The sequence below is a fragment of the Anomaloglossus baeobatrachus genome, unplaced genomic scaffold (assembly GCF_048569485.1).
Source record: "Anomaloglossus baeobatrachus isolate aAnoBae1 unplaced genomic scaffold, aAnoBae1.hap1 Scaffold_289, whole genome shotgun sequence".
In the NCBI taxonomy this organism is placed as follows: domain Eukaryota; kingdom Metazoa; phylum Chordata; class Amphibia; order Anura; family Aromobatidae; genus Anomaloglossus; species Anomaloglossus baeobatrachus.
The window spans coordinates 6,047-29,409 of record NW_027442345.1 but is presented as its reverse complement, the minus strand read 5'-3'; the positions used below and the strand labels follow the sequence as shown (position 1 = coordinate 29,409).

The 23,363-nt window shown below is 52.2% G+C and overlaps 1 protein-coding gene across 1 annotated transcript; it reads right to left on the bottom strand.

Moving 5' to 3' along the window:
- Positions 1 to 22,353: 22,353 nt before the first annotated feature.
- On the bottom strand, positions 22,354 to 23,106 carry LOC142266677 (rRNA-processing protein FCF1 homolog; the record flags this gene model as incomplete). Its single annotated transcript, XM_075332313.1, has 3 exons — positions 22,354 to 22,745; positions 22,830 to 22,924; positions 23,019 to 23,106. Coding segments are annotated over 3 exons (232 nt in total), but the record flags the coding sequence as incomplete, so codon positions are not given.
- Between the last annotated feature and the right edge of the window lie 257 nt (positions 23,107 to 23,363).

Genomic DNA, 23,363 nt, shown 5'->3' with positions numbered 1-23,363 from the left:
GCCACAAAAGACGAATGATATTGAGGCACTTAAAGAAGCTTAAAGTAGACATTGCCCTACTTCAGGAGACCCATCTGAAAAATCAGGATTTCACCAGAATGTGCAAAATGTGGGTGGAAGAAGTGATGGGATCCTCAGCCCAAAGTAATAAAGCAGGTGTGTTACTACTACCCCATAAGCCGCAAATTGTAGGGCAATAACACAGGAAAATGATGGAGATGGAGAATACAAAAAGCTTTGCTGGATACCCCATGTGGACGACTCAAAATCTATAATGTATATGCACCAAATGAGAGTAATAAGATTTTCTTCCGGGAGTTGGAGAGGCATGTTTTGGAGGATCCTGAGAGGAACATAATAATAGGAGGGGATCTTAATACGGTAATGAACGTCAGAGAAGATAGGTCGGGCACAGGACACAAATGCATGGTAGCCAGGACACATGACAGGGGCTGGATCTAGTCACAGAACATACTGGCGAAACTCACACCCGGCAGACCGAGGGTGCACTCATTTCTCCCACGTCCATAGCACATGGTCTAGAATAGATTATTTTCTACTAACACAAGGTCTACTCAACAAAATGAGGAGGATCGACATACAAGATCTAGTGATATCAGATCACGCCCCATTACTCCTAGACCTAGAAGAAACCTACCCCAAGGGAACAGACATACTGTGGAGATTCCCTTCACACTTAGCCCAAGACGAGAACTTCCAAAAACTGGTGAAAATGTGGTGGCAGGAATATACATGGGATAATAAGGCGCATGAGGAGAACTCCCATTTATACTGGGACGCAGCTAAGGCAGTACTAAAGGGGAAGAATAATGGGATATGTGAAAGCATTGCGAAACAAGACAACTAAAGAATACACTGAAGCCAGCAGAAGGCCCAGAGAAGCATACACTGAAGCCAGCAGAAGGCCCAGAGAAGCATACACTGAAGCCAGCAGAAGGCCCAGAGAAGCATACACTGAAGCCAGCAGAAGGCCCAGAGAAGCATACACTGAAGCCAGCAGAAGGCCCAGAACCATACACTGAAGCCAGCAGAAGGCCCAGAACCATACACTGAAGCCAGCAGAAGGACCAGAGAAGCACACACTGAAGCCAGCAGAAGGCCCAGAAGCACACACTGAAGCCAGCAGGACCAGAGAAGCACACACTGAAGCCAGCAGAAGGCCCAGAAGCACACACTGAAGCCAGCAGAAGGCCCAGAGAAGCATACACTGAAGCCAGCAGAAGGCCCAGAGAAGCATACACTGAAGCCAGCAGAAGGCCCAGAGAAGCATACACTGAAGCCAGCAGAAGGCCCAGAGAAGCATACACTGAAGCCAGCAGAAGGCCCAGAGAAGCATACACTGAAGCCAGCAGAAGGCCCAGAGAAGCATACACTGAAGCCAGCAGAAGGCCCAGAGAAGCCTACACTGAAGCCAGCAGAAGGACCAGAGAAGCCTACACTGAAGCCAGCAGAAGCATACACTGAAGCCAGCAGAAGGCCCAGAGAAGCATACACTGAAGCCAGCAGAAGCATACACTGAAGCCAGCAGAAGGACCAGAGAAGCATACACTGAAGCCAGCAGAAGGACCAGAGAAGCATACACTGAAGCCAGCAGAAGGCCCAGAAGCATACACTGAAGCCAGCAGAAGCATACACTGAAGCCAGCAGAAGCACACACTGAAGCCAGCAGAAGCACACACTGAAGCCAGCAGAAGGCCCAGAAGCATACACTGAAGCCAGCAGAAGTATACACTGAAGCCAGCAGAAGTATACACTGAAGCCAGCAGAAGGACCAGAAGCATACACTGAAGCCAGCAGAAGGCCCAGAAGCATACACTGAAGCCAGCAGAAGGACCAGAGAAGCATACACTAAAGCCAGCAGAAGGACCAGAGAAGCATACACTGAAGCCAGCAGAAGGACCAGAAGCATACACTGAAGCCAGCAGAAGGACCAGAAGCATACACTGAAGCCAGCAGAAGGACCAGAAGCATACACTGAAGCCAGCAGAAGGCCCAGAAGCATACACTGAAGCCAGCAGAAGGCCCAGAAGCATACACTGAAGCCAGCAGAAGGCCCAGAAGCATACACTGAAGCCAGCAGAAGGCCCAGAAGCATACACTGAAGCCAGCAGAAGGACCAGAGAAGCATACACTGAAGCCAGCAGAAGGACCAGAGAAGCATACACTGAAGCCAGCAGAATGCCCAGAAGCATACACTGAAGCCTGCAGAAGGCCCAGAAGCATACACTGAAGCCAGCAGAAGCATACACTGAAGCCAGCAGAAGCATACACTGAAGCCAGCAGAAGGCCCAGAAGCATACACTGAAGCCAGCAGAAGGCCCAGAAGCATACACTGAAGCCAGCAGAAGCATACACTGAAGCCAGCAGAAGCATACACTGAAGCCAGCAGAAGCATACACTGAAGCCAGCAGAAGCATACACTGAAGCCAGCAGAAGCATACACTGAAGCCAGCAGAAGCATACACTGAAGCCAGCAGAAGGCCCAGAAGCATACACTGAAGCCAGCAGAAGGCCCAGAAGCATACACTGAAGCCAGCAGAAGGCCCAGAAGCATACACTGAAGCCAGCAGAAGCATACACTGAAGCCAGCAGAAGGCCCAGAAGCATACACTAAAGCCAGCAGAAGCATACACTGAAGCCAGCAGAAGCATACACTGAAGCCAGCAGAAGTATACACTGAAGCCAGCAGAAGGACCAGAGAAGCATACACTGAAGCCAGCAGAAGGACCAGAAGCATACACTGAAGCCAGCAGAAGCATACACTGAAGCCAGCAGAAGGCCCAGAAGCATACACTAAAGCCAGCAGAAGCATACACTGAAGCCAGCAGAAGCATACACTGAAGCCAGCAGAAGGCCCAGAAGCATACACTGAAGCCAGCAGAAGGCCCAGAAGCATACACTGAAGCCAGCAGAAGCATACACTGAAGCCAGCAGAAGTATACACTGAAGCCAGCAGAAGGACCAGAGAAGCATACACTGAAGCCAGCAGAAGGACCAGAAGCATACACTGAAGCCAGCAGAAGGACCAGAGAACCATACACTGAAGCCAGCAGAAGGCCCAGAAGCATACACTGAAGCCAGCAGAAGGCCCAGAAGCATACACTGAAGCCAGCAGAAGGCCCAGAAGCATACACTGAAGCCAGCAGAAGGCCCAGAAGCATACACTGAAGCCAGCAGAAGGACCAGAAGCATACACTGAAGCCAGCAGAAGGACCAGAAGCATACACTGAAGCCAGCAGAAGGACCAGAGAAGCATACACTGAAGCCAGCAGAAGCATACACTGAAGCCAGCAGAAGGCCCAGAAGCATACACTGAAGCCAGCAGAAGGCCCAGAAGCATACACTGAAGCCAGCAGAAGCATACACTGAAGCCAGCAGAAGTATACACTGAAGCCAGCAGAAGGACCAGAGAAGCATACACTGAAGCCAGCAGAAGGACCAGAAGCATACACTGAAGCCAGCAGAAGGACCAGAGAACCATACACTGAAGCCAGCAGAAGGCCCAGAAGCATACACTGAAGCCAGCAGAAGGCCCAGAAGCATACACTGAAGCCAGCAGAAGGCCCAGAAGCATACACTGAAGCCAGCAGAAGGCCCAGAAGCATACACTGAAGCCAGCAGAAGGCCCAGAAGCATACACTGAAGCCAGCAGAAGGCCCAGAAGCATACACTGAAGCCAGCAGAAGGACCAGAGAAGCACACACTGAAGCCAGCAGAAGGACCAGAGAAGCATACACTGAAGCCAGCAGAATGCCCAGAAGCATACACTGAAGCCTGCAGAAGGCCCAGAAGCATACACTGAAGCCAGCAGAAGGACCAGAGAAGCACACACTGAAGCCAGCAGAAGGACCAGAAGCATACACAAGCTACACTAATAATCCATCTATTGGTAATAGGAACAAGTGGATAAAAGGGAAAGCAGAATTTGACTTGTGGGGGACAGGGCAGAGAGGATGAGGGCCCAGAGAGGATGAGGGCCCAGAGAGGATGAGGGCCAGAGAGGATGAGGGCCCAGAGAGGATGAGGGGCAGAGAATTGCATCACATTATTTTAGATTCGGGAACAAGGCAGGTTCGCTTCTGGCACGAATGGCAAAGGGAATAACTCCTTTAACATCCATAACTCATTTGAGGGACCCATCTGGGGCTAGCCACAATGACCCAAAGAAAGTCAATGACATATTTGGAGAATTCTACAAAAAACTGTATGAACAAGGGCCAGCAAATGATGCAGAAGAAGGCAACTTCCTAAACAATCTGTCATTACCCACAATTAGGGAATGGGACAGGGAAATGTTAAATGCCCCAATAAATGAGGAGGAAGTGAGAACAGTTGTGAAAAACCTTAAAAATAACAAGGCCCCGATGGAATGACGGGGAATTGTATAAAATACTACAGGAAGATGTTATGCCCACTTCAGTAAAAGCTTTCAACTCTCCAAAATAAAATCCTACTACAGTCTGGCCATATGGCGTATATAAAGGTAATACACAAACAAGGAAAAGACCCCTCGGACCCTTCATCATACAGGCCCATATCGCTGATAAATCAAGACATTAAAATAATCTCTAGAATACTGGCAGATGGCTAGCATTGATCCTCCCATCGATAGTGGGACCACATCAAGTGGGGTCGTTAGAAATAGGTCAGCAGTATTCAACATTCGCACAGTGTTGGCGGTACTAGATGGAACAAAAAGACCGGGCCTGATAAAGGGGAACCCTGCGTTATTGGCCTTAGACGCGGAAAAGGCCTTTGACAATGTAAATTGGCATTGGTTAGGGCTAGTATTAGATACATTTGGCATAATGGGTACTTTTCGGACCTATATGGAGGCACTTTACGCTACGCCTGAAGCTAGAATTTCCACAATGGGCTTTCTGTCACAATCTTTTCAGCTCCAGAAGGGTCTAGTCTGGGTGCCCCCTGTCCCCTCTTCTGTTCGACCTGGCCCTTGAACCACTAGCCCGATACTTAATAAAATCAGAAGATTTCTCAGGAATCAAGGTGGGGAATAGTGAGATACAAGTAACCTGCTTTGCAGACGATCTGCTTTTATTTATTTCAGACCCAGACAATCATCTGAAGAAGGCAATAGACAAACTGCCGGACTCTGGCTCCTTCTCAGGCTACAGGATAAATATCAGTAACAGTCAGATTCTATATGTGACCCCCCTGGGAAATAGGCAAGGTGAGGGATAGAAGTAGCCATAGCCCCCCATTACATCACTTATTTATGTCAGACCCAGACAAGCATCTGAAGAAGGCAATAGACAAACTGCCGGACTCTGGCTCCTTCTCAGGCTACAGGATAAATATCAGTAACAGTCAGATTCTATATGTGACCCCCCTGGGAAATAGGCATGGTGAGGGATAGAAGTAGCCATAGCCCCCCATTACATCACTTATTTATGTCAGACCCAGACAGCATCTGAAGAAGGTAATAGACAAACTGCCGGACTCTGGCTCCTTCTCAGGCTACAGGATAAATATCAGTAACAGTCAGATTCTATATGTGACCCCCCTGGAAAATAGGCAAGGTGAGGGATAGAGGTAGCCATAGCCCCCCATTACATCACTTATTTATGTCAGACCCAGACAGCATCTGAAGAAGGCAATAGACAAACTGCCGGACTCTGGCTCCTTCTCAGGCTACAGGATAAATATCAGTAACAGTCAGATTCTATATGTGACCCCCTGGGAAATAGGCAAGGTGAGGGAATAGAAGTAGCCATAGCCCCCCATTACATCACTTATTTATGTCAGACCCAGACAAGCATCTGAAGAAGGTAATAGACAAACTGCCGGACTCTGGCTCCTTCTCAGGCCACAGGATAAATATCAGTAACAGTCAGATTCTATATGTGACCCCCTGGGAAATGGGCAAGGTGAGGGATAGAAGTAGCCATAGCCCCCCACTACATCACTTATTTATGTCAGACCCAGACAAGCATCTGAAGAAGGTAATAGACAAACTGCCGGACTCTGGCTCCTTCTCAGGCTACAGGATAAATATCAGTAACAGTCAGATTCTATATGTGACCCCCTGGGAAATGGGCAAGGTGAGGGATAGAGGTAGCCATAGCCCCCCACTACATCACTTATTTATGTCAGACCCAGACAAGCATCTGAAGAAGGCAATAGACAAACTGCCGGACTCTGGCTCCTTCTCAGGCCACAGGATAAATATCAGTAACAGTCAGATTCTATATGTGACCCCCCTGGGAAATGGGCAAGGTGAGGGATAGAGGTAGCCATAGCCCCCCATTACATCACTTATTTATGTCAGACCCAGACAAGCATCTGAAGAAGGTAATAGACAAACTGCCGGACTCTGGCTCCTTCTCAGGCCACAGGATAAATATCAGTAACAGTCAGATTCTATATGTGACCCCCCTGGGAAATAGGCAAGGTGAGGGATAGAGGTAGCCATAGCCCCCCACTACATCACTTATTTAGGAATTAATATAGGCAGAGACTCAATGTCATTGTATAGACTGAACTATCCACACCTAATAGATAAAATAACTAAAGAGCTAGACCGGTGGAGAAGTCTGTCCCTGTCCCTGTGCGGCAGAGCACATCTGATAAAGATGATCAGCGTCTCCCGCTTGCTCTATCCTCTACAAACTATCCCCTTACTGCTGAAACACCGATATCAACAAGGTGCAAAAAGCGTTTGTGAAATGTTTATGGCAGGAAAAGAGACGAAGAGTATCCTACTCAAAGCTGTGTCTACAGAAAAAAGACGGAGGGTACAAATGCCCATGATTAGATTGTACAACCTAGCGGCCAGACATATAAGACTGGATCAATGGGACAAGCTTCTCTTCTAACGTTCAGCTGGAGAGGGCGCTAACAAGCCCTTGTAACCTGGTAGCGGTATTACATATGAAGCTAGATAAAATACCAACGTACGGGAAACAGAGCTGTTTAATAAAGGACACGGTGAGGGCCTGGAGAGCACTGAGAAAACTGTATAGACTCCCTTATTGTCTGTCAAAATTTACCCCGTTGTGTGAGGATCCAAATTTTACTCAAGGATCTCAAAACAAATTATTCCAAGGATGGAAGCAGAGGGGGATACGGAGGTTGGGTGATTTACTGAAAACAGAGGAGGGGAGAGTTCTGAGCTGGGCAGAGGAGGGGAGAGTTCTGAGCTGGGCAGAGGAGGGGAGAGTTCTGAGCTGGGCGGAGGAGGGGAGAGTTCTGAGCTGGGCAGAGGAGGGGAGAGTTCTGAGCTGGGCAGAGGAGGGGAGAGTTCTGAGCTGGGCAGAGGAGGGGAGAGATCTGAGCTGGGCAGAGGAGGGGAGAGATCTGAGCTGGGCAGAGGAGGGGAGAGTTCTGAGCTGGGCAGAGGAGGGGAGAGTTCTGAGCTGGGCAGAGGAGGGGAGAGTTCTGAGCTGGGCGGAGGAGGGGAGAGTTCTGAGCTGGGCGGAGGAGGGGAGAGTTCTGAGCTGGGCGGAGGAGGGGAGAGATCTGAGCTGGGCAGAGGAGGGGAGAGATCTGAGCTGGGCGGAGGAGGGGAGAGTTCTGAGCTGGGCGGAGGAGGGGAGAGTTCTGAGCTGGGCGGAGGAGGGGAGAGTTCTGAGCTGGGCGGAGGAGGGGAGAGTTCTGAGCTGGGCGGAGGAGGGGAGAGTTCTGAGCTGGGCGGAGGAGGGGAGAGTTCTGAGCTGGGCGGAGGAGGGGAGAGTTCTGAGCTGGGCGGAGGAGGGGAGAGATCTGAGCTGGGCGGAGGAGGGGAGAGATCTGAGCTGGGCGGAGGAGGGGAGAGATCTGAGCTGGGCGGAGGAGGGGAGAGATCTGAGCTGGGCGGAGGAGGGGAGAGATCTGAGCTGGGCAGAGGAGGGGAGAGTTCTGAGCTGGGCGGAGGAGGGGAGAGTTCTGAGCTGGGCGGAGGAGGGGAGAGTTCTGAGCTGGGCAGAGGAGGGGAGAGTTCTGAGCTGGGCAGAGGAGGGGAGAGTTCTGAGCTGGGCGGAGGAGGGGAGAGTTCTGAGCTGGACGGAGGAGGGGAGAGATCTGAGCTGGGCGGAGGAGGGGAGAGATCTGAGCTGGGCAGAGGAGGGGAGAGATCTGAGCTGGGCGGAGGAGGGGAGAGATCTGAGCTGGGCAGAGGAGGGGAGAGATCTGAGCTGGGCGGAGGAGGGGAGAGATCTGAGCTGGGCGGAGGAGGGGAGAGATCTGAGCTGGGCGGAGGAGGGGAGAGTTCTGAGCTGGGCAGAGGAGGGGAGAGTTCTGAGCTGGGCGGAGGAGGGGAGAGTTCTGAGCTGGGCGGAGGAGGGGAGAGTTCTGAGCTGGGCGGAGGAGGGGAGAGATCTGAGCTGGGCAGAGGAGGGGAGAGATCTGAGCTGGGCGGAGGAGGGGAGAGATCTGAGCTGGGCGGAGGAGGGGAGAGATCTGAGCTGGGCAGAGGAGGGGAGAGATCTGAGCTGGGCAGAGGAGGGGAGAGATCTGAGCTGGGCAGAGGAGGGGAGAGATCTGAGCTGGGCAGAGGAGGGGAGAGATCTGAGCTGGGCAGAGGAGGGGAGAGATCTGAGCTGGGCAGAGGAGGGGAGAGATCTGAGCTGGGCAGAGGAGGGGAGAGATCTGAGCTGGGCGGAGGAGGGGAGAGATCTGAGCTGGGCGGAGGAGGGGAGAGATCTGAGCTGGGCGGAGGAGGGGAGAGATCTGAGCTGGGCGGAGGAGGGGAGAGATCTGAGCTGGGCGGAGGAGGGGAGAGATCTGAGCTGGGCGGAGGAGGGGAGAGATCTGAGCTGGGCGGAGGAGGGGAGAGATCTGAGCTGGGCGGAGGAGGGGAGAGATCTGAGCTGGGCGGAGGAGGGGAGAGATCTGAGCTGGGCGGAGGAGGGGAGAGTTCTGAGCTGGGCGGAGGAGGGGAGAGATCTGAGCTGGGCGGAGGAGGGGAGAGTTCTGAGCTGGGCGGAGGAGGGGAGAGTTCTGATCTGGGCGGAGGAGGGGAGAGATCTGAGCTGGGCGGAGGAGGGGAGAGATCTGAGCTGGGCGGAGGAGGGGAGAGATCTGAGCTGGGCGGAGGAGGGGAGAGTTCTGATCTGGGCGGAGGAGGGGAGAGTTCTGAGCTGGGCGGAGGAGGGGAGAGATCTGAGCTGGGCGGAGGAGGGGAGAGATCTGAGCTGGGCGGAGGAGGGGAGAGTTCTGAGCTGGGCGGAGGTATCGGGAAAATCACCATTACCTACAACATTTACAAATAACGAGACATTACACATGAGTGGTAAAAGAGGTCGGGAAGTCTGAAAAGACGGGAGTTTTGATGTATTGATTGGTCAGGGAGCGGGACATGAATCCCTTTCCATCATATACCAACGATTGAGAGATCAAGTACAGGGCCCCTGGAAAGAGCCAATATATAAACCCTGGGAGACGGCTCTGGGCGATCCGGACATCTATGATAAAATTCTAAGCAGGGTGGAATCTGTTAAGAAAGTAATGATAAATGAACAATGGAGGGAGATGCAATTTAAGCTCGTACACAACGCAACATACGCCTTTATATACCACATAGCAGCGCACCAGGGCATATACTGGACCATTGCCCTAAATGTGGACTCCATAAAGCAAAACTGTTTCACTGCATATGGGAATGCCCACAGGTGAGGGGGGTATGGGAGGACGCGGGGGCGTACGAGTGAGGGGGGTATGGGAGGACGCGGGGGCGTACGAGTGAGGGGGGTATGGGAGGACGCGGGGGCGTACGAGTGAGCGGGGTATGGGAGGACGCGGGGGCGTACGAGTGAGGGGGGTATGGGAGGACGCGGGGGCGTACATATTGAGGATTTGGAAAGTAGTTATACCCGTCACCCCTCAGGCCTGTTTCACTGTATAGAAGCCCCTACGGAAACTGACAGAGCAAGTGCTCACATTCCATGTAATACACATAGTATCGCTTGTAGTCAAGAAATGCCTACTTAGGAATTGGCTGATAAACAGACACCGAGAAATACAGAAATAGTTGATACCCTAAAAACAATAATGAGGTACGACAAACTGGACTCGGAGAAACATAAGGAGAAGTCCACTAAAAGATTCTTCAAGAAGTGGAGAACATTTATTGAGCAAAGCTTCACCCAGACGGAATCACCAGGTAATGAAAGCATTGGAGCACATGTCGTGGTATTGTGTGGAAGACGCTGCAGGGACACTGAAGATCGGGAGCATCCAAAGGAGCAACTGAAGGGAACAAATAGGTTAGGTTGTTAAGTTACAGGAAATTATTGTTAAGATAATTCTATGGAGATGAAATTGTTGTGACAATGAAAAAGAAAATGATGAAACAGAAGCATTGTACGATCCGGAGACATTTTATGGAATGGAACAACATGTTCTCTTGTGGATGATATGTGCTCGCTGACAAAAAAAAAAAAATTCATCCACTGACCGGAGACAACTGGAGCCATGTGGCAACGAGGAAGCCCAGGATTGCGGATCCCTTTGCAACAGTGCACTCACAATCCCCACCTGCTGTTCCCCATCTCCAGAGGAACAAGGCCAAACCCTAAAGTATAGTTTACAGGTTTCTTGAAAAACAAAAAATTTGTCTCAACCACCTGCAAACCTGCCTGGTAGAGCAACTTTGTGCTCCGACTGGACCTGCCTACCCACACACTTCCCAACATTAGGAGTCAGCGATTGCTACTAAACAGCTGTCCGGAGGTCTGCTACCCCCAGGGATAGACCCCGAAGCCACTGAGCCAAAACAGCACAGAATACATGAGGGGAAAAAAATTCCCGTTTTTTCTTAAAGAAAAAACCAAACCACGTGCCGGTTTCGTTTTCTTTTTAGTATGACTGGTGAAGGGGATGGGAGGTGTGTTCCCCGCCGGAGGGGGATGGGGGCCGCGCTCCCTGTTGGTCGACAAAGAAGGGAATTTTGTTACTTACCGTAAATTCCTTTTCTTCTAGCTCTTATTGGGAGACCCAGACGATTGGGTGTATAGCTACTGCCTCCGGAGGCCACACAAAGCACTACACTAAAAAGTGTAAGGCCCCTCCCCTTCTGGCTATACACCCCCAGTGGGATCACTGGCTCCTCAGTTTTAGTGCAAAAGCAAGAAGGAGGAAAGCCAATAACTGGTTTAAACAAATTCACTCCGAGTAACCTCGGAGAACTGAAAACCGTTCAACATGAACAACATGTGTACCCGCAAACCAACGAAAAATTCCGAAGGACAACAGGGCGGGTGCTGGGTCTCCCAATAAGAGCTAGAAGAAAAGGAATTTACGGTAAGTAACAAAATTCCCTTCTTCTTCGGCGCTCTATTGGGAGACCCAGACGATTGGGATGTCCAAAAGCAATCCCTGGGTGGGTAACAAAATATCTCATGTTAGAGTCGGAAGACAGCCCTCCTCAACGAGGAGGCCACTGCCGCCTGCAGGTCTCTTCTACCTATGCTGGCGTCTGCCGAAGCATAGGTATGCACCTGATAATGTTTGGTGAAAGTGTGCAGACTCGACCAGGTAGCTGCTTGGCACACCTGTTAAGCCCGTAGCCTGGTGTCGTAATGCCTAGGATGCACCGACGGCTCTGGTTGAATGAGCCTTCAGCCCTGAAGGAACTGGAAGCCCCGCAGAGCGGTAGGCTTCAAGAAAAGGTTCTTTGATCCATCGAGCCAGGGTGGCATTAGACGCCTGCGACTCGTTACGCTGGCTAGCGACAAGACAAAGAGTGCATTAGAGCGGCGCATGGGCGCCGTGCGGGAAATGTAGATTCTGAGTGCTCTCACCAGATCTAACAAATGTAAATCCTAATCATACCGGTGAACCGGATGAGGACCAAAAGAAGGTAAGGAGATATCCTGATTAAGATGAAAAGAGGATACTACCTTAGTGAAAACTCTTGAATGGTGCGCAGCACTACCCTGTCCTGGTGAAAACTCCAGGAAGGAAGCCATGGATGACAGCGCTGCGAGCTCAGACACTCTCCGAAGAGATGTGATTGCTACAAGAGAGGCCACTTTCTGTGATAGTCGCGAAGCGAAACATTGCTCAGAGGCTCGAAAGGCGGCTTCTGGAGAGCAACTAGTACCATGTGCAGATCTGATGGATCTAACGGCCGCTTGTACGGGGGGACGATATGACAAAACCCCTACAGAAACGTGCGCACGTTAGGAAGTCGTGCTAGACGCTTCTGAAAACACACGGATAGTGTCAAGACTTGCCCTTTTAAAAGGAGCTGAGCGGCAACCTTTTTCCATTGCAGGAAGGACGGCAAAATAGGCAATGCCTATGGCCAGGGAGACACTTGGTGAGCAGAACACTAAGATAAGAAAATCTTCCACGAGTCGTGGTAGATCTTGGCAGACCGCGGCTGGCTAGCCCGTCTTATGGTGGCAATGACGTCGTGCTCACGGTCGACCGACCGTGAGATGCCACAGATCCCGGTACCCTGACCTCCTCGGCCTGACTGGGGCGACGAGGATGGCGCGGCGGCAATCGGTAGCTGGAACTGCGACTATCCTGAACTAAGGCGCCTGACGCTAGAAGTGTTTGATCGTGAGACCGGGCCTGAAACCATCCTGGTGCAGAGCCCATTCCCCTGCGTCCATGCCCTGGCGACTGAGGTAGTCTGGTTCCTAGTGTTGGACGCCCGGGAAGTGAACTGCTGATATGGTGTATGCTCAGTCTTTCACCCATAGCAGAATCCGCCGGACTTCCTGGGAGGCTTGCCGACTGCGAAGTCCGCCTTGGTGGTTGATGGATGCCACCGCTGTGGATAGTCCGACTGAATTCGGATCTGTTTGCATTCCAGCCACTGCAGGAAGGCTTGCAGGGCAAGATACACTGCCCAGAGCTCCAGACCATTGATCTGAAGAGTGGACCCCTCTGTATGAGAAAAGGGGGACGTTCCTGTGTAGGGACATCGAACTCCTCTCATTAGCGAAGAATGTTCTATTGAAGCGGACGCAGATGAAACTGCGTGAAAGGGACCGCCTCCGGATGAGGCGTCTGCTTGAAGAAGAGACTGCACCCTCGTCTGTAGTGAACGCTGTTTGTCCAGCAGAAGCTTCAGTATCGTTGAGAGAGTGTGAAAACTCTATGCCAAGAGATGCCAGCGATTGGGTTTAACTTAGAAAGTTGAAGACCCACCCGAAACTCTGGGAAGGCTCTAGCGCCATGTTCAGGCTGTGTTGGCATGCCTTTTAAGAGAGTGCCTTGACAAGTAGATTGTCCACGCAAGGGATCACAGAGTGACGCTGAGAGTGCGGGACTGCTGTCACTGCTGCCATGACTCGCCCGACGGAAGGGTAGGGCTACGCACTGAAGATGCTCTTGTTTAATAACGCATCATAGCAAACGCCGGTGCCCTGGAGCAATCGGCACATGGAGATAAGCATCCTGATGTCTATTGATGCTAGGAAATCTCCTTGAGGCATTGAGGCAAAAACTGAGCGGGGGGATTCCATCCGGAACCGCCTGGTTTTCACGTGTTTGTTGAACAGTTTAAGATCCAGAAACGGAACGGAAGGAGCCGTCCTATTTTGGCATCATGACCAGGTCAGAGTCAAAAGCGTATCATGTTCCTGAGGAGGAACAGGGATTACTACTCCTTTTGCCTGCAGGAGAGCCTCGTCTCGGACGGTGAAGAAGTTTTGACACAAACTGACTCTCACCACCGGCCTTTGACCTGCGGTAGGTAAATGTCGCTTAAGCGGGGGGAGTCTGCCTCCGCGGATGCGGAGTGCGAGGGCTGAAAGTCGTGAGGAAAACGCCTTGTATGCGGTTCCTCCGGCTGCCTTTCCCGGGCGTGATTGAGCCCGCCAGGAATCTGTGCCCCTCTGGGCATTTTTGAGTCCTCTTGGACAGTTGAATGATTTCATTCAACTACTTACCACCAGTCTGTCACCATATCAAGGCAACCTGGTTAAGAACTTTGTTGGAAGCATCATCTGCTCCAATGTCTTAGCAATAGGCTCTGCGTAAAAACACGGAGTTGGCGGACGCCACTGACGTACGGCTGGTCTAGGACAGCGCTTACGGCATGAGTCGCAATGCCGACAATGTGAGATTAAGGACGCTGCTGGGGCCCAGAGGTACCTGTGACAGCGTCCCCCTTGCAATACCAGCTGAAATAGCTTGGAGTGCCTTTGCGGCTGCGAATGCTTGAGCCACCGACCCGCCGATAGCTTCATAGACAGATTGCAACCAGAGGCCTATCTGTCTGTCAATGGCATTTTTAAGTGAGGTCCCATCCTCTGCTGCAACTATATATCTAGCCGCAAGCCTGGAGATTGGGGGATCCACCTTTGGACACTGGGTCTAGCGCTTGACCACGTCAGGGAGAAACGCTTATCGGGATAAGTGTGGCGTTTGTGGACTGTGGCTCTGGAGTCAGAGGACCAGAAAAGTACTCAATATACCCTTGAGATACTGAAAAAGATTTCTCTAGCTGTGAAGCTGACTCATCCACTGGAGGAGTTGAGGGAGAAATACCAAACGTTCCATTGATGGACGCTATAAGATTAGTCACTAAAGCGTCATTGTCCCGGCATCCGGGTTGAGAGCGGTCTCAGGATCAGAGTCCTGAACAGCTACGTCTGCCTCATCATACAGTGAGTACTCCTGCTGGGACCGTGACTAGTGTGATGAAGTTGAGGGCTGTTTTCAGCGAGCCCGCTTAGCCAGTACGGGACTGTCGTCCGTGTTAGAGGCTGCACGCTTGGATGCCTGGAACCCCCCTGGGGCCTTGATTTGTTCCAAATCAGGGTGGCCAGGGGCATTGCAAAAATATTGCCCAAGGTCTGTCTGGACTGTAAAGTCTGTAAGATGGTAGTCATAGTCACAGACAATATATCAGCGGAAAACTGGGACTCCGTCCCTGTGTCTGGATAGGGATCACAGGTGGGTCTGTTGGCCACATGTAGCCGAGACCCCGGTTGAGCAATTGCACACACTGGGGGTCCTGGAACAGTATCACATGCCGTACAAGCAGCATAGAAAGCTGTGCTTTGGCACCCTGTCAATTTTTTTTTTTTTTTTTTTTTTTTTAACCATCTGGGAGCATTAGCCCAGGATAGCGACCATACAAATCAACGCCTCAGCACATGCAGCACAAGCAGCCTAGAAAGCCTGTGCCTTGGCCCCGTCGCTTTCCTGCCGCTGTTGTCTATTTATCCAGGAGCATTAGCCCAGGATAGCGACATACAGCGAATGTACAGCATACAAGCATGACAATAAACACTGCAGCACATGCAATGTAAGCAGCACCGAAGGCCTGTGGCCCGGCACCCTTGGTTTTCTGTTGCTGTTGTCTGTTTCTCTAGGCGCATTAGCCAAGGATAGCGACATACAGTGAATGTATAGCATACAAGTATGACAATAACACTGCAGCACATGCAATCCAAGCAGCATTGAAAGCTTGTGCCTTAGCACTCCTGCTCTTTTGTTGCTATTGTCTGCCTATCTAGGCGCATTAGCCAAAAACTAGCGAAATACAGTGAATGTATAGCATACAAGCATGACAATAACACTGCAGCACATGCAATCCAAGCAGCATTGCAAACTTGCGCCTTAGCACCTTTGTTTTTCTGCTGCTGTTGCCTATTTATATAGGAACATTAGCCCAGAATAGCGACATACAGTGAATGTATAGCATACAGGCATGACAGTAAACGCTGCAGCACATGCAATCGAAGCAGCATTGTAAGCTTGTGCCTTAGCACCCGTGCTATTTGCTGCCGCTGTCTAGCTATCTAAGTGGGCAGAGAGCCAAGAATAGCCTTTACAGTGCAATGTATAGACGGTACAAAAGTACAACAGGACACTGCAGCATTGGTGGGTCAGCACTTCAGCTGCCGCTTACCGCCCGCACAAAAGCGGGTGTGTTGCGCCGGAATCCTGTGCTGATAGCTCCGGCGCTTGTCTCCATCTTCCTGCTCTGCGTGCCGGAATGGCTGCCGGCTTCCAAGGAAGAGGGGCGGGCCGAGGGCGTGCCCGAGACAAGAGCGGGAAAACAAGCGTCCCACTGCGTCTAGTGAGGGGGGCTGGAGAATGCAAAGCAGACTCCAGCTCCCTGCACCGACTTACTGCACAGCATCCCGCCCCTCCTCTGACTGGCAGGGCTGGGGGCGGGAACGAAGGGCAAACCAGGCCGCAAAGCCGGGGACTAAAGTAGAAACGCCGCCGCCGTAAAAGCGCGGTCGGCGCGTCCCCGGCGCACTACAAGTCGCAGCTGCGCCGCCGCTCAAGCGGCGGTCCCCACACATAAAGTCCTCTAGTAATCTCAGGGACTATCAGCCCAGCGCACAGCGCTACAGTCCCCGGCGCACTAGCACACCCAGCAAGCCTGGAGTGTGCGTGCCATTCCATACGGGGACACAGAGTACCTGAAAGTTGCAGGGCCTTGTCCCTGAACGGCACTCCCGCTCCACATCCAGCAGGTGCTATGGGTCTGTGGATGGAGCCCGGCCTCAGGGCTTGGAGGCCGGTAAGATCCCACTTCCCCAGAGCCCCTCCGGGGGATGGGGAAGGAAAACAGCATGTGGGCTCCAGCCTCCGTACCAGCAATAGGTACCTCAACCTTACAAACACCACCAGGGGTGAGAAGGGAGCATGCTGGGGGCCCTATATGGGCCCTCTTTTCTTCCATCCGAAAGAGTCAGCAGCTGCTGCTGACTACAAACAGTGGAGCTATGCGTGGATGTCTGACCTCCTTCGCACAAAGCAGAAAACTGGTGAGCCAGTGATCCCACTGGGGGTGTATAGCCAGAAGGTGAGGGGGCCTTACACTTTAGTGTAGTGCTTTGTGTGGCCTCCGGAGGCAGTAGCTATACACCCAATCGTCTGGGTCTCCCAATAGAGCGCCGAAGAAATAAGAATTATTCTTACCGTGAATTCTGTTTCTAGGACCTTCCACGACAGCATAGGAGGTTGTCTCTCCACGCCCTAATTGGGACAGGAAGTACAAGAGGTTTAAAAGAACCCTCCCACCTCCCATAGCCAGTGTCTTACAAAGAACCCATAGCATATGAGAAGTACAAACACAACCAGGAATATCGAGGAGAAGGGAGGGAATTACGTGCTGTCGTGGAAGGTCCTAGAAACCGAATTAACGGTAAGAATAATTCTTTTTTCTCTAGTCCCTTCCACGACAGCATAGGAGGAATACCAAAGAATTGATACCTAGGGGGGGACCACAGCCTGCAGGACCTTCCTGCCAAAAGCCAGATCCCTGTTGGAATCCAGATCCAAACGATAATGCTTCGTGAAAGTATGGAGGGAAGACCACGTAGCCGCCTTGCAGATCTGCTCAGGAGAAGCCCCTGCCCGTTCAGCCCAGGAGACAGAGGTAGCCCTGGTGGAGTGCGCCGTAAATCCGGTAGGCGGAGATAGATGCTGAGCGAGGTAGGCGTCTCTAATTGCCCGCACAATCCAGTTGGCGACGGTACTCTTAGCCACCTTCCTGCCCTTATTTCGACCAAAGGGCTGGATAAACAGGTTATGATCAAGGCGCCAAGACGCAGTAACCTCCAGGTAGTGCAACACAGTCCGACGAACGTCCATAGAATGAAACACTTCCTCACCCGGAGTCCTAGGATGCTGACAGAAGGAAGGCAGGACGATGGACTGAGAACGGTGAAAATCTGAAACCACCTTGGGAAGGAAGGAAGGATCCAGCTGAAAAACAATGCTGTCATCTCCGACGGTCAGGTAAGGTTCCCGAATAGACAAAGCCTGAAGTTCCCCGACTCTACGAGCAGACTTAATAGCCACAAGAAAGGCAGTCTTGTGAGAAAGAGAACGAATGGTACAGGAGGACAGTGGCTCAAAAGGTGACTGAGAAAGTCCAGTAAGGACCACATTGAGATCCCAGCGAGGCGTCAGGACCCGCTGACGTGGACAGAGCCTACTAGCGGATACAAAGAACCGGCGGATCCAGCGATGATCCGCCAGAGCCGTGTCAAAGACTGCACTGAGTGCTGATACCTGAACCTTCAGGGTGCTAGGCCGAAGGCCTAAGTCCAATCCACTCTGGAGGAAGTCTAGAATCTGCGCAACATTAGGCCGGAGCGGGTCAGGAGGCCGAGAACCACACCAGGAGGAAAATCTCATCCAGATTTTATTGTAAATACTATTAGTCACCGGTTTACGGTTCTTCTGTAGAGTAGCCACGACCTTGTCAGAAAGTCCCTGGGCCTTCAGTGCCCGGGCCTCAGAAGCCAGGCAGCCAATTTGAGTTTCTGGGGATCCGGATGGAAAATCTGACCCTGGGATAGTAAACTGGGGTCTGAACCCAAGAGGACCGGACCGTCTATCCCGAGAGTCATGATCAGGTTGTACCAACTCCTCCGAGGCCACAGGGGGGCTACCAGGATAGTTGTGACCCCATCGTCTCTGATCTTCCTCAGGGTCCGTGCGAGAAGACGAAGAGGGGGGAAAGCGTAGGCGAGGCAAAAGGACCATTCATGGCAGAAGGCGTCCACCCCCAACGCCTTGTCCCGAGGGTTCAGGGAGAAAAATGTTGCGACCTTGCGATTTCCTGCTGAAGCAAAGAGGTCCACTTCCGGAGCACCCCACCGTGCCACCAGAGAGCAGAACACCGCCTGATCCAGACTCCATTCCCCCGGATGAACATCCCGACGACTCAGGAAATCTGCCTGAAGATTTAGTGAGCCCTTGAGATGCACTGCAGAAAGGGACAGCAGTGATTGTTCCGCCCATTGAAAGATCCGGGAGGACACCGACTTCAGGGCGCCTGAGCGTTTACTGCCCTGATGGCGGAGATGTGCCACTGTTGTGACATTGACGAGATCCTGAGCTGCAAGGAGGGCTTCCCTGAGCTCCCGGTAGTTGGAGGAGTGGGAGCTGACATAAGGACTCCAGGCCCCCTGAAATGGGGAGTTTGCCACCATAGCACCCCATCCTCGCAGGCTGGCATCTGTGGTCAGTGTAACCAGGGGTGCCTGAGTCCGGGCAACCCCCACCTGCAGGTTGTTGGGCCGCAGCCACCAGAGAAGGGATGAGGAGACGGGCCCCGAGAGGCGAAACCGTCTGTTTAGGGATGACGGGAGTCTGTCCCAATGCGCCAGGATATGATCCTGGAGACACCGAGAATGGGCCTGAGCCCACCTGACTGAGGGAATGCAGGATGTCATAGAACCCAGAGCCGACATAGCCGCTCGAAGCGTCGGGCGAGCCTGCCTGCGAAGCTTTGATATTTTGGCTAACAGAGCTACCCTGTGGCCCTCCGGGAGAAAAGATGCCTGTCGGTCGGAGTCCAGCAGCACTCCGAGAAACTGCCGAGTGGAGGAGGGGTTTAACTGTGATTTTTTGAGATTGGGAATCCATCCCAGGGACCGAAGGATTCCTAAAGACTTTTCCACATGGCTCCGGAGGGTTGGAGCAGAGGGAGCCATGAGAAGAAAGTCGTCCAAATATGGAACCAGACAGATACCCTGCAATCGTATGAAGGCGACCACCTCTGCCATGATCTTTGAAAAGATCCTTGGAGCCGAGGAGATCCCGAAGAGAAGTACATTGAATTGGAAATGAAGCACTTCCTCCCCGTATAGAACCGCAAACCTGAGGTATTGCCTGTGACCCGGATGGACGGGCACATGGAAGTAGGCGTCCTTCAAGTCTATAGAGGCCATCTGGTGGTGTAGACCTATCAGGGGGATAGCTGATTTTACTGACTCCATCTTGAACCGCCGGTACCTGACCTGACGGTTGAGACGCTTTAAATTGATTATTATCCGGACGTCGCCAGACAGCTTTTTGACAAGGAAGAGGCGGGAGTAGTGTCCTATCCCTTCTTCCTGACTCGGGACTGGGGAAACGACCCCCGGGTGCATTAGCTCTAGAATCTTTGCGTATAAGAGAGCCTGTGAAACCTGCGACGCCAGAGCAGTGACTCTGAGACCTGGAAGAGGGGGGGGGAGATGAATTCTATTAGGAGACCCTCCGAGACGATCTTCAGAACCCATTGGCAGGTGGTTATGGACCGCCACTGGGGAAGAAACGCCGAGAGTCGTCCCCCCCACCCGAGCCGAGTCACTGTTTGTCCTGCTGAGGACGTTGTTGATGGGGAGGGATGAGGATGTTTCTCCCTCTACCCTTAGGATAGCTCCACCGGCCTGCCTTCCCTTTCCCTCTGGGCTGGGAGGCCTGAGGCATCGAGGGACGAAAGGACCGCTTCCTGATGGGTCTAGGATCAGGTAAGGCCTTACGATCAGTCGCCTTGTCCAGAATATCATCCAGGGCAGGCCCAAATACCAAATCCCCTTTAAACGGAAGGGAGCAAAGCCTTATTTTGGAGGTGGAGTCTCCACTCCAGGCCTTAAGCCAGAGGGCACGTCTGGCAGAGTTAGATAGAACCGAGGTCCTGGCCGCCAGGCGGACTGATTCCACCGAGGTATCCGCCAAAAAACTGGTAGCCTTCCCAAGTAAGGGAAGGGATTCCAGCAACTCATCCCGAGGGATACCCTGGGAAATATGAGCCTCCAACTGGTCTAGCCACCTAAGTAGGGACCTGGATACACAAGTGGAGGCAATGTTAGCCTGAATAGAAGAAGACGATGCCTCCCAGGATCGCTTCATTAGGCCTTCTACCTTCCTATCCATCTGATCTTTAAGTTGGGAAGTATCTTCAAAGGGAAGCACCGTTTGTTTAGCTACCCTAGCCACCTGTACATCTACTTTTGGGACCTCCCAATGTAATCCAGAAGGTTCCAGAGGAAACCTGCGTCTAGGGTCACTCCGTACCCGCCTCTCAGGAAATTCCCATTCCTGAGAGACAATATCCAGAACATTGGCATGAACCGGAAATCCTAATTGTTTGACTGTTTTCAGGCCAGCAAACATTTCATCCTGGACTGAGGGAAGAACCTGCCCCTCTAACCCCCATAGTGCTCCTAACCGCCCCAATAAGATCCCCCAAATCTTCTGAGGGAAACAGAAAGGACTGGTCAGACCTCCCGGAGGAAGAACCTTCATCGGGACCCTCCGAGGCGGAATCAGCATCCTCATGATCAGACGGGGCTGACTGGAGTTTCCTCTTCTTTGGAGAAGAGGGGCCAGGAGCAGGGAGGGAGGCCAGTGAGGCCTGAATCTCCTGTTTCATCATGGACCGCAACTCGTCTACCAGGGACGGTTGTTCGGCCCTAATAATCTGGTCCGTACATTGTTGGCAAAGCTTCTTGTCCCAGACTGCAGGGAGCTTCCTTATACAGACTGGACATTTTTTAATCTTTTCAAATCTGTCAGGTCTATCCGGTTTAATCAGCCTTCTCTGACTTCTCTGACTTTTCATTTCTGTCAGTTTTCTTAGTGGCCTTGTCCTCCTAGAAAACACAGACCAGAGAGCCATAAATTATCTGCCTGAGACCTATGCCTGAGGGACCATCCCCCTCCGTACTTACTGTAGCAGGGGGCACACTGGGCTCTGCAGATGCAGCTGCAGGGGAAGACATGACAGGGAGCACGGTCGAATCTCTTACCATGAATCTGACGTCTTCACGGCAGTCCTTATGCAGAACGGCCTGCCCCCCCAGTGACAGCTAACGTTCCCCGCCTCCTGCATCCGGTCCCGGACAGGCCGAGTCAGTGTCGGCGTGTCCTCCACGCTGCCTCCGCGACCGGAAGCGCTCAACCGGAAGTTCGCTAGACCGGAAGTCCCGCCCCCGGGAGCACTTCCGGATCGCTCCAGCAGCGTGCATGCAGGAAGCGGCCGGCGGCTCAGGGAGGACGCCGGCCAGCGAGCTCCACAGCCTGCATCACCCCAGAGGAGTTCCGGAAGGCTGGAGCAGCGGTCCCCCACAGCGTGAGGGAACAGCAAGGTTGGAGCGGCGAAGGCCCGACCAAAACTGTCCGGCTTAAGGTAATAGGGGAAGAAGAAGAAAAAAAAAAAAAAAAAAAAAAAAAATTGTATACTGTAGTTCGCCGGCCACCACAGCATAGGAGAAAAAGAAAAAAAACTCTCCATGCCCCATGGGGACAGGAAAGACACTGGCTATGGGAGGTGGGAGGGTCCTTTTAAACCTCTTGTACTTCCTGTCCCAATTAGGGCGTGGAGAGACAACCTCCTATGCTGTCGTGGAAGGGACTAGAGAAAGATCCGTTTCGTAGGAGGAAGTGCGCTACTCCAGTCATAGGAACAGTAACTAGGTAAAGTATGAAGAGCTCAGGTGCAGCCGGCCCAGAACATATCACAAGTTGGAGGCAAGTATCACAGCTCTCGGCCAACAATCAGCGGTCAGTCAGGGCACCGCAGCAATGGGGGGGGAGGAGGAGAGTTCTGGGAGAAGATAACATCAGACGTTTATACTTGCAGTAAAAAAAAAAAAACAAAACAAAAAAAAAAAACACAAGAAGAAGAAAAAAAACCCTCAAAACAAGGGAACTAAGAAGCAGTAAAGTTTACTGAAGACTGGTCACAGTACAAGCAGGCACACGTCGGCTCCCCCCCAATGCCTGCATCAGCTCCGCCCCCTTGGAATGCGTCGGCGCCGCCCCTCCGGTTCCACGGCATGCGTCCTGACAAAACACTCAAGTTCTTAAATGGTGACATCTAATAGTCCACAAAAAAAGGATTCAGGTGGTCTTTGGTACATGAAGACACTCAGCAGTATGATGCCGTCGGTCTACAGACACTCAAAATCTGAAGGACCAATAGAGTTCTCATGCAAAGAAGCCAACCCCAGCCATGATGGTCATCAGTCACAGGCTAGAAGCGTGGTGCTCCATAGTCATCCGGCATCCTCTCAATATTGTATCTGCAAGGAAAGCAAAAGAAAGAAAGCTGCAGAGGCCAGACTGCCACCCAGGAATGCTGTGGAGGCAGGACGACCACCACCCACCTGTGGTTAGAGATATACATGATGGGGACCCCAGGAATCTTTCGTATTCGCCTCTTTAGATCTCGGTCCACTGTGGCCACGATATAACATTTGTGCTTTTACAGAGAAAAGACAATAAATTAGATGTGAACAATAAAGATCTCCCCAATCCGACACAGGTTGTGGGGGCATCTCCTTAGTACCCCTTACCTGTGTCACCCTCTGCACCAGGCAGTCATCCGCATAGGTCCCCTGGTGTGTGCACGGAAGACGCTCAAATGTGGGATCTTTAGCGATCCTAAAAAAAAACAAAAAACAAAATCAGCAGACACAAAGGGGCAGCCTGGGAGATATGGAGGGGGGGGAGGCAGCCTGGAAGATATGAGGGGGGGGGAGGCAGCCTGGAAGATATGAGGGGGGGGAGGCAGCCTGGAAGATATGAGGGGGGGGAGGCAGCCTGGAAGATATGAGGGGGGGGGGGAGGCAGCCTGGAAGATATGAGGGGGGGGAGGCAGCCTGGAAGATATGAGGGGGGGGGAGGCAGCCTGGAAGATA